At 43.5% G+C, this 22034-nt stretch overlaps 1 protein-coding gene across 2 annotated transcripts in view; it reads right to left on the reverse strand.

Annotated features, from left to right (window-relative positions):
* Positions 1-22034, reverse strand: part of LRRC1 (leucine rich repeat containing 1) — a 265690-nt gene that overhangs the window by 138110 nt on the left and 105546 nt on the right. Inside the window, exons 1-2 of one of the 2 annotated variants that reach the window (XM_069726776.1) lie at positions 10533-10608; positions 10282-10399 (exon numbers count right to left, since the gene is read on the reverse strand). In XM_069726776.1, coding sequence (XP_069582877.1) covers positions 10282-10399; positions 10533-10577 — 163 coding nt within the window. In that variant the 5' untranslated portion in view covers positions 10578-10608. Of the gene's footprint in view, positions 1-10281; positions 10400-10532; positions 10609-22034 lie in introns of those variants that run through there. The other variant, XM_069726775.1, reaches the window with a different exon arrangement.

The following is a 22034-nucleotide window of genomic DNA, read 5'->3' on the forward strand; positions in this document are numbered from 1 at the left end:
GTTGCATGTAGTTAGGTCGCGCCCTTTCTAGTGACGCGCTCCATCCAGTACAAGTGGAGCGAGGTTGCGCATACTGGACAGGCCCTGGCCAGGAGTATGTATGTATGCGTGCATGTATGATGGTCCCGGCTCAGAAACCAGCAAATCCCAGCAGGGCACAGTGAGTACTGGGGAAATTCATAAGTCTGCAGGGACACGACTTAACACACGACTTATCAATTTGGACCAGACAACCTCTTTAATGAATTAAAAAAACAACAAGAGCCGGAGAAACAACACGCCGAGCGGCACTATCCTCGATGGCTTAAAACATCTGACAGGCTGTGTCAACAGGTCCGACAAATAGAAGCACAACTCCAACGAATCCTGACTTCGGGTGCTCCCCAGAAAAAACTGTGTTCAATACGATCCAATACAAGAAATGAGGGCACTCACCAGTCTTCACCGTGATTCGTACTTTATTAATAGATACAACTTGTTAAAAATCCATGGCCGGAGTTGAATGAGCCGTAGCTCGTGTGAGCAGGGGGGGTCAGGACGACGATCGTTTCGCGCTGTGCTTGCGTGAGGACCTGTTGAAGCGCAAGCACAGCGCGAAACGATCGTCGTCCTGACCCCCCCTGCTCACACGAGCTACGGCTCATTCAACTCCGGCCATGGATTTTTAACAAGTTGTATCTATTAATAAAATACGAATCACGGTGAAGACTGGTGAGTGCCCTCATTTCTTGTATTGGATCTTTAATGAATTAGGAACATCTTACAAGTGTTGTGTGCCTCCAGCAGAAATGTGCAGCATTGTGCAGTGTGTGTAGTGTCCATGATTAAGGCTATGTGCACAGGTATTCTAGAGGTCTGCGGATTTTTCCGTAACGGATTTGATAAATCCGCAGGTAAAAGGCACTGTGTTTTACCTGCGGATTTACCACGGATTTTATGTGGATTTAGTGCGGATAACACCTGCAGATTCCTAAAGAGGAGCAGGTGTAAACTGCTGCGGAATCCGCACAAAGAATTGACATGCTGCGGAATGTAAACCGCAGCGTTTCCGTGCGGTTTCTTCCACAGCATGGGCACAGCGGTTTCTGTTTTCCATAGGTTTACATGGTACTGTAAATGCATGGAAAACTGCTGCGGATCGGCAGCTGCATATCCGCTGTGGGTCCGTAGCAAAATCCGCAACGTGCACACATACCCTAACAATGCAATGTAGAGGAGAAGCGCTGACATTTATCCAAAAGTGAAAATCACCGATGAAGCACTGATGGCAAAAGCGGACCCACTGAACCCAAAGACTTACGGTACTTCGGTTCCTAGTCATAAGCACTGATGGATCATAAACTAGTAGTCAGCGCTCATTTACATGAGCCAATGAGACACTATGGGAAGAGAACGAGTGTTCATAATACGGTTCTGTCCCCTTACAGCATCATGCTGTCCATAGTACATTCCCTGTTGACACCGGGCGATGTGCAGCTGACCATTTTTAATGATCCAGTCAGCCAGAAAATGAGCTTTTTGCTCGTTCTTCGGGTCATTGCCGGTGTGCTTACAGAAGCCAGTAATCAGGACAGCGCTCCTGCAAACGCTCCTTCATCGATTATCGTGACATTGTGTATTTCTGGCGTATAACATTGCTCAGACATTGCTGTAATTTACAATTAATTCTCTTTCCATTTAACCCGATATTCAGCAAATGGCATCAACCACCAACAGCAACTATCAGGGGCCTGGAGGATGTGAAAATAAAACCCTGTTCTTCAATATCCAGAGCTCGTCTCAGGTCCTCACTCTTCATGTACAACACGCTCCAAATTTGTTATGCAAATGTTATTTTGCTCTCCTTTTCCTAAATGGTGGATGCAAATGTGTCAGTATAAAGTTCACATCAATCGCTAGAGCATACATAACATTTTATTGGACAAACCCTCCAATGAGAACAGAATTTTTTTTTTAAACTAAAAAATGCAAAATGCATAGTTCAAAAACATTTTGTAGATTGCAAAGAACTGAAAATGGTCATTTGGCAGAATGAAGAGGCGACATTTACTGAAATCAAAAGCTTTTTTAATCAAAAACATCTTAACAGGCCAAGTTACATGTTAACGTACATCCTGTTCATCGATATCGCCTTCACAATTCTTGCATCCATTGAACCTGTGAGTCTCGGAAAGTTCCTGCTTGAATCTCTTTGCAGGACGTCAGAATAACTTCCCAGAGTTGCTGGTTTAATGTGAACTGCCTCCCACCCTCATAGATCTTTTCCTTGAGAATACTCCAAAGTTTCTAAAAGGGAACCTGTCAACCGAATTTGGAGGGAACAATTTTCAGCCATGGAGGTGGGGTTTTCGGGTGTTCGATTCACCCTTTCCTTACCCGCTGGCTGCATGCTGGCCGCAATATTGGATTGAAGTTCATTCTCTGTTCTCCGTAGTACACGCCTGCGCAAGGCAAGATTGCCTTGCGCAGGCATGTACTACGGAGGACAGAGAATGAACTTTAATCCAATATTTCGGCCAGCATGCAGCCAGCGGGTAAGGAAAGGGTGAATCAAACACCTGAAAACTCCGCCCATATGACCGAAAACCGGTCCCGCCAAATTCAGGTGACATGTTTCCTTTAATAGGGTTGAGGTCAGGGGAGGATGGTGACCACACTATGAGTTTATCTCCTTTTATGCCCATAGCAGCCAATGACTCAGGTATCCTTTGCAGCATGAGATGGTGCATTGTCCTGAATGAAGATGATTTTGCTATGAATGGCACAGTTCTGCTTTTGTACCATAGAAGTAAATAGTCTATAACTATAGTTTGTTGAGGTCATTTTCACACCTGCAGGCAGGGACACTAAACTAGCTCTCATAATTCTGGGCCAAAACTTGTCTCCACCACCTCCTTGCTGACGATCCACCAACCATCCAAACCTCCAACCAAATCTCCGCTCCGCTAATGACCTCAGGTTAGCATCCTCAATAATCAGAACCTCCCACTCCCGTCTCCAAGACTTTACACGTGCTGCGCCGATTCTTTGGAATGCACTACCTAGGTTAATACGATTAATCCCCAATCCCCACAGTTTTAAGCGTGCCCTAAAAACTCATTTGTTCAGACTGGCCTACCGCCTCAATGCATTAACCTAACGATCCCTGTGTGGCCTATTTATAATAAAAAAAAAAAAAAAAAAGGTTCCTCGCATCATGTTCTCATACACTTTATGCAGTATTAGCCCTCTGTGTCTATAGTGCTACATACTTAGGCAGTTAACTGATTCATGCAGCTTTACATGAACACCCGAGCCTTACACTATGGCTGGTCCGAATAACTAAAGCAATTGTTACCATCCACCTCTCGTGTCTCCCCTTTTCCCCATAGTTTGTAAGCTTGCGAGCAGGGCCCTCACTCCTCCTGGTATCTGTTTTGAACTGTATTTCTGTTATGCTGTAATGTCTATTGTCTGTACAAGTCCCCTCTATAATTTGTAAAGCGCTGCGGAATATGTTGGCGCTATATAAATAAAATTATTATTATTATTATTATTATCTGGACCATTGACGGCACTCATCAGTAAACAAGACTGTTTTAAAATTTGTCTTCATATATGTGTGGGCCCACTGCAACAGTTTCCGCTTCTTAGCACTGTTTAGGGGTAGCCGAATAGCAGATTAATGCACAACTGCAAGCCTCTGGAGGAACCTACAATGTTTGGTTTGCGGGACTCCAAAGGCACCAGTTGCTTCAGATTCCCATTTGCTTCTTTGTACTGGTATTTTAGCAGCTGCTATCTTAAGATGATCAATTTGTCAGGCAGAAACCTTCCTCATTATGCCTCTATCTGCACGAACCCATCTGTGTTCTGGATCAGCCACAAAAATCTTCACATTACGATGATCACGCTTACATTTTCGGGAAATGTCCAGCATTTTTAAACCTTGTCCAAGGCATTGCACTATGTGATGCTTTTTGGCACCAATGAGATGCTTTTTCTTTTCCATATGGCTTAAAACGTGTCCTGTCTAGTCTTTTTTAAATGGAACCTGTCATAAGAAACGTTATTAACCTGCACATGTGGGGTTAATCTTCAGTTTAATAGAGTTATTAATCTGCTAAGTGCCCGCGCTTAGCTGAACGGGAGCAACTGAACTTTATTTCGCCCCATAATGTCATCTGCAGTCTTCACCTTAGATGCCAAAATGAACACCACGAGAAACCACTACTGGACAAACCCTTTTCATTAGCCTCACAGTGCAGGGATACTTACAGACCCTAAACAAGGTCACGTGACCACTGCTCTGACAAAATGGTGAAGGCTGCAGCAGATTAGCGGCCGTGTCATTATGTCAGAGTATGGGCAGAGGAATGGTGTTAGTCTGGGAACAAAGCGTAGCTTATTTTATGGTGCGCGCTGGGGCCACTTAGAAGTGGTCATCCGGTAGTAGAACATGCTTTTACAATAAGAACAGATAACGTCTTGGTGTGTTATAGCAGTATAGCCTATTTTAGAGGTTACACTGAAGTCTAATGTGTATGGGGCTTCCGGACGCTTCCTTGACAGAGAATGTAGGGGAGGAAAGGATCTTGACTAGTGATGAGCGAATATACTCGTTACTCGAGATTTCTCGAGCATGCTCGGGGGTCCTATTTTTTAGTGCTTGGAGATTTAGTTTTCTTCGCCACAGCTGAATGATTTACATCTGTTAGCCAGCATAAGTACATGTGGGGGTTAACTGGTTGCTAGGGAATCCCCACATGTAATTAAGCTGGCTAACAGATGTAAATCATTCAGCTGCGGCAAGAAAAACTAAATCTCCGAGCACTAAAAAATACTCGAAGGACCCCCGAGCACGGGAAATCTCGAGTAACGAGTATATTCGCTTATCACTAATCTTGACCTGATTTTCAGAGGTCGATCCTTTTGCTTTCATTGAAAATAATGCTCTAACAGAAAACATGAACACTTGGCCACACATCCCGCTAGGTGGGAGTCGGGGAAGATAACACCACACAATCGTTTGGCCGTCAGCTATCTAATGTGCTTGGGTTATGCATTGAAAACATTTAACATATCCCGAGGATGGATGACAACTTCCTGATCGGTGGAGGCTCATCGCTGGGACCCACACCGATCAGCAGAATGGAGAAATGCTATTCCTGTCACAAAATGGAGCGGAAGTTGGTTGAGTGATCACCGCTTCACTCATCTTCTATGGGGCTGCTGGGAAAAGCCGAGCACAGTGCATGGCAGCCCTACACAGGAGAACAGAGCATGGGTCTACTAGCAGGCGCATTGCTTCTCCATTCTAATAGGGATAACACTTCTCATTGCTGCCAATCTCTGGGGGTCCAAGCGGTCAGACCCCACGGATCAACAACTTATCACATATACCAGGAGCAGGTGATAAGAGGTTGCCTGGAGAAAACAAGCCATCTTCTAACAAGGCTCCAAGCATGAAGAGAGTTTAAGTTTCCCTGCATAAACTGCCTAGTATATGTACTATATGATATGTATGATATGTATGATACATATGTACTATACATTTGAGTCACTGCAAGTTAAAAACCCCCTTTGCTGGCTAAAAATACTTCACAAAATTAATAGGAATATTTTTTTTACCCCTTAGTAAAAAATGTAGTGCGACCTCTGTGTAACAGACGCAGCAGACTGCCCATGTACTGCATTGTGCAAGGCTTAGTGGTCCTCTCCTAAGTGCAGCCATGATCATCTGGACAGCTCCGGGGTCCTGAATGAAATCTTGTACTGTGATGTCCCAGGTTATGAGAGATCATTACTGTCGCAGTTTTGAAGCCCATTGCTGGTTTTCCTATATTCTTCTGAAAGGGCCCTGGTCCAGGCACATGAATACGGCATTGAATCTGCAGTCAGATTGTGTCTCATGTCGCTGTCAACAGCTTTGTACAAGTTACCGAAAGGTTAAATATAAAAATAAGGAAACTTTGCTCTTAGTCTTAAAGGAAACCTTTCAGCTTGAATAAGCAGTAAAAATATATGGACAGCATGTTAGAGAGCAGATTAATATATAGGTGTGCGGAAATAGATTCAGTGTAACTAGTGTTTTATTCATTACCATTTCTGGTCTTAGAAGTCAAGTCTGGGCAAAGTGAAATAGCTGTCAATCACAGATTAGGATCAGCCCTTTAACTGCGGAGCCCAGAATGAGCAGGATCTTGCATAGATTATATCAGATTTCCTATTAAAAGTTACTTTTTAACCTAAGTTGCTAATATCAATAGACTTTCTGCTAGGTTACTATTCCTTTTTTCTATCTCTACAGATCAATCAAGGTTCCTTTTAATTAAAAATTTACAATAAATTACCATAGTTAGTTCATGTGGGTTTCCTCAGAGGCTCCAAAGTCATAAATGGGAAATTATTGACTGTGAGCCCCACTGCGGAAAGGGACCAATTCAGTGCCTATAAAGGGCTGTGGAAAATTAATTTATTTTTATTTCAAGGTACAAACTATGAGTCTCAATGGTAGAACATTCTGTGCATCCCTGTATGAGAAGGGAACGCTCTGCCATAAAATTCAATGGAATAGTAAAATCCACTAAAATGCCCCAAAAATGCGTGGATGCAGACATGTACCAGGCACAGTGTGCTTTTTACTGATCTAAAATAAAATATTGGATTTACACATCTGGCCTACTTCTATTAGTGAAATCCTGCTGTTTTTAAACACTCTTTCGGTAGGTTACGCAGAAGTAGACGACATATAGGATGACAGGATCAGACTACACAAGGTTTGTACCGAGAGACAGATCTAATACAATGAACATGGAAAAACAAGGATATAAAGTACAAGCATACATAACAGTGCAAAACCACATGACACTTCAAAAGACCATAATAAATAAAGTAAAAAAACTAAGATGTCATAAGTTGCATAACTGTGAATACCCCCTTATAATTGGGGATTCGGTTATGTTCAGTATTCGCCAATCACATTTAAACTCATGTTAAATAGTAGTCAGTACACCGCTGCTATCATTTACAGATATTGTGACTAACCCCATATAAAGCTTAACTCTTCTAGTAGGATTATCCTTACAGTTTCTTAGTTGCATTTTGCAGCAAAACCCATGGTTCGTGAACAGCTTACAACACAGCAAAGGGATCTTACTGTTAAATGCCATCAGTCAGCAGAAGCTGACAAAAAAAAAGTTTCCAATACATTAGATACATCATAGTACACTGTGAAGTTATCAAGTATTGACTTAGATTTCTCAAAAAAGTTATATTATCTAAAACTGGATGTCCAGCAAAAATTTAACGAAAAGACCAGACGACCATTGGTCTGGGATGCTGCCAAGAGGCAGAAACATCAAAGAAGCTGCATGAATTTCTGGCTACTGCTGGTTGTGAACTCCGCGCGACAATAATTTTCCACATTTTTCATATATCTGGCCTACGAGGTGTGTGTGGGGAGAACAGAACTTTATTTTTTTTTTTTTTTACAAAGAAAAAAAATAATATGTTTGGCCAAAAAAAAAAAAACACACTTCAAAGTCTACCAAAGGCATGTGGGAAAACATGTTACGGTCTAAGGAGACCAAGGTTAAACTTTTTGGCCATAATTCCAAAGGTATGTATGTGGCAAAGTCAGAACTGCACATGAAAAGAAGAGCAGCATACCCACAGTGAAGCATGGTAGAGGCAGTATTACTTCTTGGGGCTGTTTTTGGTAGCTGGAACAGCAGCTTTAATCAAGGTTGATGGAATTATGAACAGTTAGGCTGTGTGCACACGTTGCGGTTTTTTTGCGGTTTTTCCCAATAAAAACGCTATAAAACCGCATACAATAAGCATCCCATCATTTAGAATGAATTCCGCATGTTTTGTGCACATGATGCGTTTTTTCCGCGAAAAAAAACGCATCGCGGCAAAAAACGCAGCATGTTCATTAATTTTCCGGGTTTTTTTGCGGATTTTCCACTCCAAAATGCATTGGGAAGTGTCCAGAAAAAACCGCGGCAAAAACGCGTCAAAACCGCGGCAAAACCGCTGCAAAAACGCATGCGGTTTTCTTGCGGATTTCTTGCAGAAAATGTCCGGAATTCTCAGGAATTTTCTGCAAGAAATCCTGAACGTGTGCACATAGCCTTACAACTAACACTCAGTGACTGCAGACTTATCGATTTGTACCAGTTAGGCTACGTTCAGACTAGCGTTGTGCGCCGCTGCGTCGGCGACGCAACGCACAACGCACGCAAAAACGCGGCAAAACGCACGCAAAAACGCTGCGTTTTGCGACGCGTGCGTCGTTTTTTGCCAAAAATCGGACGCAAGAAAAATGCAACTTGTTGCGTTTTCTTGGTCCGACGCTTGCGGCAAAAAAGACGCATTTGTCGCAAAACGCAACAAACAAAAACGCATGCGTCCCCCATGTTAAACATAGGGGCGCATGACGCGTGTCGCCGCTGCGTCACCCGACGCTAACCCGACGCACACTAGCATAACGCTAGTCTGAACGTAGACTTAAACAACCCCTTTATTCATACCTGAAAATCAACAAAAGAATGGCTTCGCCAAAAGATCAAAGTTTTGGAATGACCCAGCTAGAGACCAGATCTGAATCCAATTGAAAATTTGGGTGATAGTCTGAAGCGGGAGCTGTACACAGGAGATGCGGACTGCAAGGAAGAGTGGGCAAAGATTGCCAGTTCTAGATGTAACATACTGAGACTCCTGCATGCTGTCAAGTTCAAAGGGGACCTCAATAATAGTTTTAGTATAATGGAGTGCATATTTATGCATCCTCATTATCTGAGTTCTTTATTTTTCTTTTTTCCATCCAAAAAAGATTTCAGTTTATTTTACAATTAAATTGTACAGATTATGGAAGACATTAAAGGGTGGAGAAGTTTTTAAAGTGATTTTTCTTAGTATGATTTATTTATTTATTTTAACATGACAAAAATCTGGCATTTTAATTTGGAGTGTGTAGACTTTATGTTCACTGTATATTGTGGGGGGTGAGGGGTTTTAGGATCATCGCTATTCTCATGTGTTGTGATGCACCCACTTTATACGTATGTTTATGATTGGCACCCATTTTAAAATTACTTATATGTCGAGAATAGAAGAAATAAAATGATAAAGCTGGACATAGCCTTCCAAAGGAATCTGTCAGCAGGATGTTACTTAAATCTGAAGCATAATGTAGAGGCAGAGAGCCTGATTCCAGGGATGTGCTGCATGCTCATCAGCTTGCTGCAATTTCAATACAATCAGTGCTTTATCAGCAGGAGATCATCAATGCAGGACTAGGGGTCTCCTACCAGGCAGTCCAGCTAATCTGTGTAACCCCCTACCTCAACACAGATTGGCAGCCTGCTGACAGTTTACTGAATACACAGAAAGCTGCCAATCAGGGGTTTGGGCCGTTATTCACAGCTCAGCGTTCAAAGCATTGGTACATCTACAGCAGAGAAACAGGGAGTCTATTAGAACTGCATCAGCCTAGTAAGTGACATTGCTGGAATCAGGCTCTCTGCCTGTACATCAAGCTGCTTTCAGAATACATTATAGTTTGTGAACTGGGGCATATGTCTTACTTATCACCTAATAAATGGAAGTAGAGTAAGTTGTGTTTTATAACCATAACCATGCACACTTTTTACTCTCGAACATGAGTCACAAAGTAGAAGTCCTTAAAAATAAAAAACAGGAAAAACCACTTAGTGCACAACACCATAACACAGAAAGGAAAGACAGGCGCATTACACAGACATCACTCAGTGGAAGGATGTGAGCCTGGACAAAAGGTGGCAGCGGCTCATCTCCCAGATCCTGACAACATGGCTTCCATCACAATATAGCTGCGGTGGCAGATACAGGATGTTGCCTAGAATCACATGTATCCAGGCTAGTCGTGAGCGGAAGTGATCACACCCGAGCCACGAGCACTGGCGCTCACCACTAATGCAGGCACTACATCTGGATTACCCCTGACGCGTTTTTGAGGTACACCAGTATGTATACTGGGCCGTAGTGATGATGTGGCGTGTCGGACTGCTGCAGCCAGGTGACACCAGTGATACCGCCGTGGTCAGTGACTGTTGGCACCATCACCGCTGAGTAACAGAACAGTTTTACACTAGTGTAGTATGAAAGGTAAATCATGAGGTTCAGGGGGTTAGACACCCCCCTAAGAGTGGTTGGCATTAAGGAGATTTGTCACGACCCATCTTTTCCTTACACCTTATATTAATATTAAAAAAATGCATAAACATATGTAAAGGTTCATGGGAATTTTCAACTTACCATTACGAGACACGTCAAGTTCCACCAACTGCATAAAGTTCGCTATCTCCGGAGGAAGCCGCTGAATTTCATTATCGCTAAGACCAAGTTTTCTTAACTTCACAAGTTGGAAAAATTGCTGAAAGACAAACACAGTAAATGTCAACTTAATATAGTCACACATCCAGTCCAGGCCTAAAATGAAACGGATGGTAAAGGTTTCACAGAAGAATTTAACAGATGAGAATCTTAATTTCCTGAATCAAATGCACCTTGGAGGGGAAGAACGTGTGACCTCCATAAGAAAGTCCTGGCATGGAAGCAGAAGCTACACGACATGACCATCGGTGACAATATTCCATGCTCCGTATCTGGACCACAATGTCTCTAGATCCGAACTTACAGCCTCCTATATATATATAGATGGCTGTAAAATGGGGCCAGGAGACAACCGGTCAGACCAGGCACTCCAGTGTGTATACGGACCGTCATATAGGGGGGGGTGAAGTCGGCCTTCCCCTCATTCTGTAAAGCAGCCTTCTCCTTCCTCCTACATGAGGCACCTATAAGACATACTGCTGTAAGAACAGCCCATTCATGCAGGACGGGCCAAACTCCTGTTTACTCATGGACTGCGCTCATTCAATGAAGAATGCGGCTCCTGTCCTCCTCCATGTTATTACTGCATACCACCCGTCTCACACGTCTACAGAGGCACAATGGTGGGCACCAGAACACGGCTGTGATGAGCAAGTGCCCGCAACAATGGTACTTAAACTGCTCACTAGATTTTTTATGCTTTACTTATCTAACTACCTCCTCATATTGTCGCTGATCATTTTGGAAGAGATTTTCTTTTTCTTCTATGCAAAGTTATGTCCCACTGCTAATTTGCCCATCAACCATATGTGGGCCTTTACCATTCCAACTCTAGCTCAATGGTATACACAATTTGTTGAAGGAAAAATTTGCACTAATATTATAGGGGCCATAACTTTATAATGGAGGGTAGGAAAAAAAACTGCTTCTAGAATTACTGAAAACAGCAGCAATTGGAGGAAGTACCAAAACATGCAGAGAATGCTCCTCTCTAAGGCTAGTTTCACACTAGCATTCTGAGGAGCTGCGGACTTCCTCCGTGAAGCCCCGCCCTTGGCCACACCTCCGTCGCTAGCTCCGCCTACTTCTGCATGCGGCCTGCGTACCTATCTTGAACATTAGGTACGCAGGTCGTGCCGCTGTATGCGGATGCTTCCACATGCGTCATTTTGATGATGCGGAGAAAAAAAAATTGCTACAAGCTGCATCCTACGCTGGTCGCCGCATCGTCACAAGGACGCATGTGGAAGCATACGCATACAGCCGCACGACCTGCGTACCTAATGTTAAAGATAGGTACGCAGGCCGCATGCAGAAGTAGGTGGAGCTAGCGGCGGGGGTGCGGCCGAGGGCAGGGCTTCACGGAGGAAGTCTGCAGCCCTCCGCAGCTCCTCAAAACGCTAATGTGAAACCGGCCTAAGGCAGACCGGACCCCAGATTTCACAATACAGATTGAACACATCTCTATCTCTTACACCTGATAAGGATGATGTATTTTCCTTGAGTTAAACGTTGATACAGGATTATCCATCCTTTCTGACATGAATATTCAATCTCCGCCCACCTAGCCTGACTGACAGTTCTTCAGTGTCCCTCCTCACTGCTGAGATCTCACACTGCTCAGTACAAGCTGCAATTATCAGGCTTGGTGGATGAGTGAATACATTAATTATCCCAGAGCTTTATGAATAATCCTTTCCCTATGTATAGCGTGCCTATCTTGATGTACCAAGGGTCTTTTATATATTCGGTAACATTACTTTAACAATTTATGTTGAAATTTATAGAAATTTTTTGTTTGTGTGATCATTCAGCCATTTAAAGGAAACCTGTCACCCCCAAAATCGCGGGAGAGGTAAGCCCACCGGTATCAGGGGCTTATCTACAGCATTCTGGAATGCTGTAGATAAGCCCCCGATGTATCCTAAATGTGCAATGTACTGCAGTGCGCAGGTGCTGGGCCCCTCTGACCTTTCCCGGCGCCTGCGCACTGCAGTACTTTGCTCTGCCGTCAACAGGGCAGACAAAGTACGCCTGCGCTGGAGCCGCAGCGTGAAGACCAGAAGAGGACGTCATCTGATGAAGATGTGAGGCGCCGGACCTGGACCAACAGCGGGACCGCCCCTTGGTGAGTATAATCTAACCTCTTTTTCTCATCTTTTAGGATACATCGGGGGCTTATCTACAGCATTCCAGAATGCTGTAGATTAGCCCCTGATGCCGGTGGGATTACCTCTCCCGCGATTTTGGGGGTGACAGATTCCCTTTAAAAGAAATCTGTCACCAGATTTTTGCCACCTAATCTAAGAGCACCATAATGGAGAGACAAACCCAGATTCCATAGATATGTCACTTACTAGGCTGCTTCCTGCAGTTTTGATAAATTGACTGCTCTAGTAAACCTGCTGCCAGATACCCACACATATTCATGAGCTCTGTATAACCCCGCCCCCACAACGAATTGGCAGCTTTCTGTCTACATTGTACATGGGCAGAAAGCTGTCATATGGGGTTACGCTAAGCTCAACATGCAGAGAGCACTGGTAAATCTGCAGCAGAAAAAAAGTGATTTTATCAAAATGACAGCAAGCAGCCCACTAAGTTTCATCGCTGGAATCAGCGGCTCTGCTCTTACATTATGCTGTTCTCTGATGGGGAATTAAAACAACTGGTGACTGATATATTCCTTATAACTTCTCATACATTTTCCAGCACTGTCAGAAGCACATCTACCGTTTACACCAGGGCTGTGAAGTCGGAGTCGGTATAAAATGGATCGAATCTTAAGACACATAATAAATTGGGTACAGTAGTACAATAAAAACAAAATCCAGCTCACCATACCGACATTCCCAGGAGCTCGGAGCACGGAACCGCTGTGTCAGGGCGTGGACGAACAGGAAAGAGAAGGAGATCCAGCTCAACGAAATAGTGAAAAATCCATAATTTATTTCACTTAAAATATAGTGAAAGGACAAAACATCAGCATACAGAAAAAATTATAAAAACAAGGTCAACGCGTTTCCGGTGACTAAGCACCCTTAATCATGATTAAGGGTGCTTAGTCACCGGAAACGCGTTGACCTTGTTTTTATAATTTTTTCTGTATGCTGATGTTTTGTCCTTTCACTATATTTTAAGTGAAATAAATTATGGATTTTTCACTATTTCGTTGAGCTGGATCTCCTTCTCTTCACAGTAGTACAATGCAGGATGTGCTAAATGTTTTCATAAGAATTTGAGCTGGTTATGAAATGTCATATAATGTCCTATAAATGTCTGTTCTGTTCCTGATCCAATGATCTCTGTTTTTAGTTGAGATGAATCTGTGCTGCACTTTATGTACATGCTCAGTGTGGGGTCAGTCTTATGAAATGAATGTCCTATAAATGTCTGTTCTGTTCCTGATCTGAGGATCTCGGCTTTTAGTTGAGATGAATCTGTGCTGCACTTTATGTACATGCTCAGTAGTGACCAGTGTTGTGGAGCCAGTGTTATGAAATGTCCTATAAATGTCTGTTCTGTTCCTGATCTAAGGATCTCGGCTCTTAGTTGAGATGAATCTGTGCTGCACTTTATGTATATGCTCAGTAGTGACCAGTACTGTGGAGACCATATCGTGGAGTCAGTAATCAGGGAATTTGAGAAGTCGGAGATTACTGACTCCACAGCCCTGGTATACACACATGGATGCGCTGCATAGTGACAATTTTACAGTATGCATAAATAATGTGACTGACAACAAAAGAGCATTATCTAATTTGTAGTTTGATGGCTGGGTTGATTTACATTGTGCTATGATTGGAAACAAACAGTTATTTAGGCTATTACCATTCCAGCTAATGTCCCTTAAAAACACAGTAGGATAAAATAGTTTAGCATAAAAAAAAAAAAAAAGAATAAAAAAAAAATGAATGTCATTTTCTAATGATACACTGTCCGTTTTCATACAGAAGCATAGGGATTTTATTTAATCCTTTTATGAATTCATACAGCACACTACCAATTTTAGTCACTGGATTGGAGTCATTGGATTCACTGTCCGGCAGATTGGGGAGCTTTTATTCTAGCTATAAAATAGTATGGCAGATCAGACACCTAACCACCACTCCTCTCTCTGGGGCTGCCAGTAAAAGCTGAGCACAGCGCTCCGCAACCCCGCACCGAGTAAATGGCGCAGCTGCCCAACAAGCGCACTGCCGAACTATTCTGATGGGGATGAAAGTTTATCACTCTGAAATTAGTGCAGGTCCCAAAAGGTCAGAACCACACTGATCAACAAGTTATACATAAACAAATAATAATTTACTGGACAAACTCAATTAACATCCCTTGATGCACTGTTAATGTCACATGCATTTCAATACTCCACCATAATTACATACAGCACAAAAAAAAAGCGGAGGCGTCTGCCAAAAAAATAGAACTTTATGTGACAAATTTATAAATCGAAATGCTGAATTTACCAAAAAAGGTCTTAATATGCAGCAACTATAAGAATGAGATTTTGAAGGAATGTGGGAGTGAGATTTCCATAAAAGCGATTTGCGGTAATAAAGGGGTAATGTGTGTTACATCGGGTCTCTGAGGATTTAACAATACAGCTTTAGAAATTAAATAAAAGAGGAGCCAGAAAGCATTCGTAAACTTTTACATCCGCAGCAATCTGACAGCCAACATCGCGGAGGCTTGTGTACTTCACATCAGTCCGATCCACTGTGCAGCAAGCCTAGCCCTCACCTCGTCATAGGAGTCTGCTCATAACCAGCCTCAGACAGTGATGTGACCCCAGGAGCTGGCACGTTTATGGACCTAGGTCAGGGCGGACTCATTCCATCCAGAATGTTACTCAACATCTGTACGGAATAAGCATAATTATGGTGCAGTGTCCAGGCTATGCTGCTACAGAAAGTATATCACTGCAGAAGCATTCAACTAACTGGCCGAGCTAAAGAGGCCAACTGTGGTCAAAAAGGACTAGGCTCTATAACTGCCATATACAGGTGCTTCTCAAAATTACAATATCAAAAAGATAATTTATTTTAGTTCTTCATTACAAAAAGTGAAACTCATTATTTACAGTCATTACAAACAGAGTGATCTATTTCAAGTGTTTATTTCTGTTAATGATTATGGCTTAGGCTAGGTTCACGTCGCGCTAGTAACATCCGGATGCTGATGGCCAAAATCTCTTTTATTCTATAAATCGCTCTAACGCATGGCATCATTGCGTTGGCATGCATTAGCAATAGAGGTCTAAGCACAGCAAACGCATCCATTCGCTGCGGGTTAGACCTAACGCACCCGAAAACACGGTAAACCGTGTTCAAGGGTGCATCAAAGTAACGCATCATCGCTAACGCATGCCGATTTTGACATGCGTTAGGATGCGTTACGCTAATGTAAGTCTATGGATCCGTTACATAGCATTAGTGCCGCTAAGTAATGGATCTCCCTAACGCAATGTGAACCTAGCCTTATAGGCAATGAAAACCCAAAAGTCAATATCTCAGTAAATTAGAATGATTAACAAAAACACCTGCAAAGGCTTCTTAAGTGTTTAAAAAGGTCCCTTATTCTGTTTCAGTAGACTCCGCAATCATGGAGAAGACTGCTGACACAGATGTCCAGAAGGCAGTCATTGACACACTCCACAAGAAGGGTAAGCCACAAAAGGACATTGCTAAAGAAGTTGGCTGTTCATAGAGTGCTGTATCCAAGCATATTAATGGAGAGTTGAGTGGAAGGAAAAAGTGTGGTAGAAAAAGGTGCACAAGCAACCTGGTAACCGCAGTCTTTAAAGGATTGTTAAGAAAAGGCCATTCAAAAATTTGAGGGAGATTCACAAGGGTTGGATTACTGCTGGAGTCATTGCTTCAAGAGACACCACACACAGACTCCAAGACATTGGCTACAAGTATCGCATTCTATGTGTTAAGCCACTCATGACCAATAGACAATGTCAGAAGCATCTTACCTGGGCTAAGGAGAAAAAGAACTGGACTGTTGCTCTGTGATCCAAGGTGTTTTCAGATGAAAGTAAATATTGCTTTTCATTTGGAAATCAAGGTCCCAGAGTCTGGAGGAAGAGTGGAGAGGTACGCAATCCAAGCTGCTTAAAGGGAACCTGTCACCCCCTCCCCCACGCGTTTGAAACTAAAATTTGTCAGAATGCAGCATTACTGCTGCACAAGGTGGCTCTTTTAGTTTCAAACGCCTGGGGGAGGGGGGAGGGGATACAGGCTCCCTTTAAGGTCTAGTGTGAATTTACCACAATTAGTGATGGTTTGGGGAGCCAGGTGATCTGCTGGTGTAGATCCACTGTGTTTTATCAAGACCAAAGTCAGCGCAGCCGTCTACCAGGAAATTTTAGAGCATCTCATGCTTTCCTCTGCCTACAAGATTTTTGGAGATGGAGATTTCATTCTCCAGCAAAACTTGGCACCTGTCCGCACTGCCAAAAGTACCAATGCTAGGTTTAAAAACAACAGTATCACTGTGATTGATTGGCCAGCAAACTTGCCTCACACTAACCTTGTCAAGAGGAAGATGAGAGACACCAGACTCAAACATGCAGACAAGCTGAAAGCAACCTGGGCTTCCATAACATCTCAGAAATGCCACAGGCTGATTGCCTCCATGCCACGCCGCATTGATGCAGTACTGATGCAAAAGGAGCCCCGACCAAGTATTGAGTGCATTTACTGAACATATATTTCAGTAGGCCAACATTTCAGATTTTAAAATCCTTTTTCAAGCTGGTGTTATAAAGTATTTTAATATACTGAGATAATGACTTTTGGATATTCACTGGCTGTAAGCCATAATCATCAACATTAACAGAAATAAACACTTGAAATAAATCACCCTGTTTGTAATGACTATATATTATAAATATATGAGTTTCACGTTTTGTATTGAAGAACTGAAATAAATTAACTTTTTGATGATATTCTAATTTTGTGAGAAGCACCTGTACCTGAAAAATGAAATGCAAAATTTGCCTAACTTAAAGCATATCCCATATAAAACCAAATGCATAAGCGCTAATGCTCATATCGCCAACACACAAGGAGCGCTCTGCCTAATGCATGCCAGAACAGTACGCTCCAAATTTAATGGAGAGCCAATAATGACTGGGAAAGCCCAATAACCACAGACAGCAGACACCAATGTACAGTGCAGGGTTGGATTTTCTAAAATATCATTATTTGCAGCTTTCTACCATACACAAAATACAGCCAACAACATTAGATAACAATACATTTAGCTATGCTCATGGGGATTTTTATTATTATTTCAAGAATTGTAGAACCCCAGAAAGAGCATTTTACCTATTAGTGTTTATATCCATTGTGTGCTTGCTGTCTGGCAGACTATACTTATACACGACTGAGAAGGCTCTTTGTGCCGCAAAATAATTGTGTTGTCCTGTACGAGTCACAAGTGCACTGAATGGAGCTGGACAATGTTCCCAAGGAGTACAGTATTATTCCATTTGTCTGACACTCACAGAGAAAGTATCTGCAGACCCTGTACATTAAATACAAGAGAGTTCTCGCAAGTAATAAGCACTAAAATGTTATTTATGATCGGTTATTAAAGGATTTCACCCTCAAACTCTTTCAAAGACAAGTCCAGGACATGCAAATATATTGCTGGACTTATCTTTGAAAGAGATACATGTGCATATAAATGGTTTGGTGGTGAAATCCTGCGGACAGATTCTCTTTTAAAGGGAACCTGTCACCCCGAAAATCGCGGGTGAGGTAAGCCCACCGGCATCAGGGGCTTATCTGCAGCATTCTGTAATGCCCGCTGCTGGTCAGGTCGGATGGGCGTCTCAGGTCCGCTGCGGCGCCTCCCATCTTCATTACAAGACGTCCTCTTCTGATCTTCAGCCACGGCTCCGGCGCAGGCGTACTTTGCTCTGCCCTGTTGAGGGCAGACAAAGTACTGCAGTGCGCAGGCGCCGGGCCTCTGACCTTTCCGGCGCCTGCGCACTGCAGTACTATCCTCTGCCCTCAAGAGGACAGAGCAAAGTACGCCTGCACCGGAGCCGTGGCTGAAGATCAGAAGAGGACGTCATGTAAAGAAGATGGGAGGCGCCGCAGCGGACCAGAGACGCCCATCTGACCTGACCAGCAGCGGGACCGCCCCTGGGTGAGTATAATATAACGTCTTTTTCTCCTTTTTCAGGTAATATCGGGGGCTTATCTACAGCATTACAGAATGCTGCAGATCAGCCCCTGATGCCGGTGGGCTTACCTCACCCACGATTTTCGGGGTGACAGGTTCCCTTTAAGAAGCACTCCCATTAACATGTTCTTTATTAAATGTGTGTATATCTTATAGTGTGAGTGTATTAATATTCTCACCAGTGTCCCCGTTCTTCTCTGGCTCGCTTCTAAGTGAGGTCACTATGCGAGAGCCAGAAGTCTCTTGTACAATAACGCCATGGAGCCTCATTCGGACGCTTACATGGTAAGACCCACTCCCGGGCAGCGCAGATCACAGCGGGACGTCACAGAGAAGCGGAGCAGAATGGCGCTGGATGCCGGAGTAAGCAGCGGTGGGCGAGTACATTAATACACTCCCAATGCATTTCATGCAGATACACATTTAGTGGGAAAAAAAGGTTCATGAGAGTGCCTCTAAGAATCAACAATAGAATTAACCCCTTCAGCCCCTAGCCTTTTCACCGTCCTGACCAAGCCAAATTTCACAATTCTAACCACCGTCACTTGATGTGGTAATAACTCGAATGCTTTAATTTATCACAAGGATTCTGTTTTTTCGTGACACATAGTATGTTACGTTAGTGGTAAAATTTTGGTCATTTCTTGCTTTTATTTATTTATTTATTTTTTTTAAACAATGAAAAATTTGACACAAAAAAAAAAAAATTCCGCAGTTCTCTAACTTTTAATGCCCATAAACCAGATATGGGCATTAAATAGGCTGAACTGGATGGACAAATGTCTTTTTTCGGCCTTACTAACTATGTTACTATGTTACTATGTTACAGATACGGTAGTTACATCACACAAAATAGAGAAAACAACATTTTCCACATGTGTACTTTACATCATCATTTTTTTTTTTTTACAATTTTTTTGTTAGGAAGTTAGAAGGGTTAAAAGATAAACAATTATTTTTTTTTGTTTGTTTCCAACAAAATTTACAAAAACAATTTTTTTTTTTTTAGGAACCAAATACCATTTGAAGTAACTAAAGGGCATATCAGGCAGAAAATACCCAAAAGTGACACCATTCTAAAAACTGCACCCCTCAAGGTGCTCAAAAAACCACATTCATGAAGTCTATTATTCCTTCAGGTGCTTCACAGGAATCAAAGTAATGTGGAAGGAATAAATGAAAATGTTCATTTTTCCCACAAAAATGTTATTTTAACCTCAATGTTTTTTTATTTTCTCAAGGGGAACACAGGGCCCTGTAGGTTTGGACTTCTTATTCCCTTAATAATAAAGACCTTCATTTAAAAACTGCATTTTCTGTTTTCTTTGTCCGATATTTAAATTAGTTTGGTGATCTGAAACATTTAGGCGTGACAAACATGTAAAAGAATAGGAATCAGGAAGGCGCAAACACTGTCACACAACTGTACCGGATTTAAACAATGGGTCATTTTCTGATGAGAGCTTCCCTTTAAAGAAGGAGAAGTTAAAACAAAAGCGCAAAAGGGAAAATTAGCGTTCACAAATAGGGTTATTTGTGAAAGTGTCGCTTATCAGACCACACATGAAAAAAGCACAACCTTTAACCCCTTCCCGACCTTTGACGCATACGCTGCGTCATGAAAGTCGGTGCCATTCCGACCCATGACGCAGCATATGCGTCATGGAAAGATCGCGTCCCTGCAGATCGGGTGAAAGGGTTAACTCCCATTTCACCAGATCTGCAGGGACAGGGGGAGTGGTAGTTTAGCCCAGGGGGGGTGGCTTCACCCCCTCGTGGCTACGATCGCTCTGATTGGCTGTTGAAAGTGAAACTGCCAATCAGAGCGATTTGTAATATTTCACCTAAAAAAATGGTGAAATATTACAATCCAGCCATGGCCGATGCTGCAATATCATCGGCCATGGCTGGACACACTAATGTGCACCCACCCCACCCCTCCGATCGCCCCCCCAGCCCCCCGATCTGTGGTCCGCTCCCCTCGGTCCTGTGCTCTGCTCCCCCGTCCTCCTGCCCGCTCCCCCCGTGCTCCAATCACACCCCCCGTGCTCCAATCAAACCCCCCCGCACTCCGATCCCACCCCCCGCACAGCGATCCCCCCCGTGCTCCGATCCACCCGCCCGCACAGCGATCCCCCACTCCGTGCTCTAATCCACCCCCCCATGTTCCGATCCACCCCCCCGTGCTCCGACGCCCCCCCCCCCCCCCCGTGCCCTGATCTCCCCCCCTTATACTTACCTGGCCTCCCGGGGACCGTCCGTCTTCTTTCCTGGGCGCCGCCATCTTCCAAAATGGCGGGCGCATGTGCAGTGCGCCCGCCGAATCTGCCGGCCGGCACATTCGTTCCAGAGTGAATTTTGATCACTGAGATAGGTTATATCTCAGTGATCAAAATAAAAAAAAAAGTAAATGACCCCCCCCCCCCCTTTGTCACCCCCATAGGTAGGGACAATTAAAAAAAAATATATATTTTTTTCCCCACTAAGGTTGGGGTAAGAACTAGGGTTAGGGTTAGGGGTAGGGTTAGGGGTAGGGTTAGGGGTAGGGGTAGGGTTAGAGTTAGGGGTAGGGTTAGGGTTAGGGGTAGGGTTAGGGTTTCGGTATGTGCACACGTATTCTGGTCCTCTGCGGATTTTTCCGCTGCGGATTTGATAAATCCGCAGTGCTAAACCGCTGCGGATTTATGGCGGATTTACCGCGTTTTTTCTGCGCATTTCAATGCGGTTTTACAACGGCGATTTTCTATTTGAGCAGTTGTAAAACCGCTGCGGAATCCGCAGAAAGAAGTGACATGCTGCGGAATGTAAACCGCTGTGTTTTCGTGCAGTTTTTCTGCAGCATGTGTACAGCGATTTTTGTTTCCCATAGGTTTGCATTGAACTGTAAACGCATGGGAAACTGCTGCAGATCCGCAGCGTTTTCCGCAGCGTGTGCACATACCTTTAGAATTAGGCTATGTGCACACGGTGCGGATTGGCCGCTGCGGATCCGCAGCAGAGTTCCATCAGGTTTACAGTACCATGTAAACATATGGAAAGCCAAATCCGCTGTGCCCATGGTGCGGAAAATACCGCGCGGAAACGCTGCGTTGTATTTTCCGCAGCATGTCAATTCTTTGTGCGGATTCCGCAGCGTTTTACACCTGTTCCTCAATAGGAATCCACAGGTGAAATCCGGACAAAAAACACTGGAAATCCTCGGTAAATCCGCAGGTAAAATGCAGTGCCTTTTACCCGTGGATTTTTCAAAAATGGTGCTGAAAAATCTCATACGAATCCGCAACGTGGGCACACAGCCTTAGGGCTAGGGTTGGGTTGGAATTAGGGTTGTGGTTAGGGTTAGGGGTGTGTTGTGGTTAGGGGTGTGTTGGTGTTGGGGTTAGGGTTGTGATTAGGGTTATGGCTACAGTTGGGATTAGAGTTAGGGGTGTGTTGGGGTTAGTGTTGGAGTTAGAATTGAGGGGTTTCCACTGTTT

This window comes from Ranitomeya imitator, chromosome 5 (genome assembly GCF_032444005.1).
Source record: "Ranitomeya imitator isolate aRanImi1 chromosome 5, aRanImi1.pri, whole genome shotgun sequence".
NCBI lineage: Eukaryota > Metazoa > Chordata > Amphibia > Anura > Dendrobatidae > Ranitomeya > Ranitomeya imitator.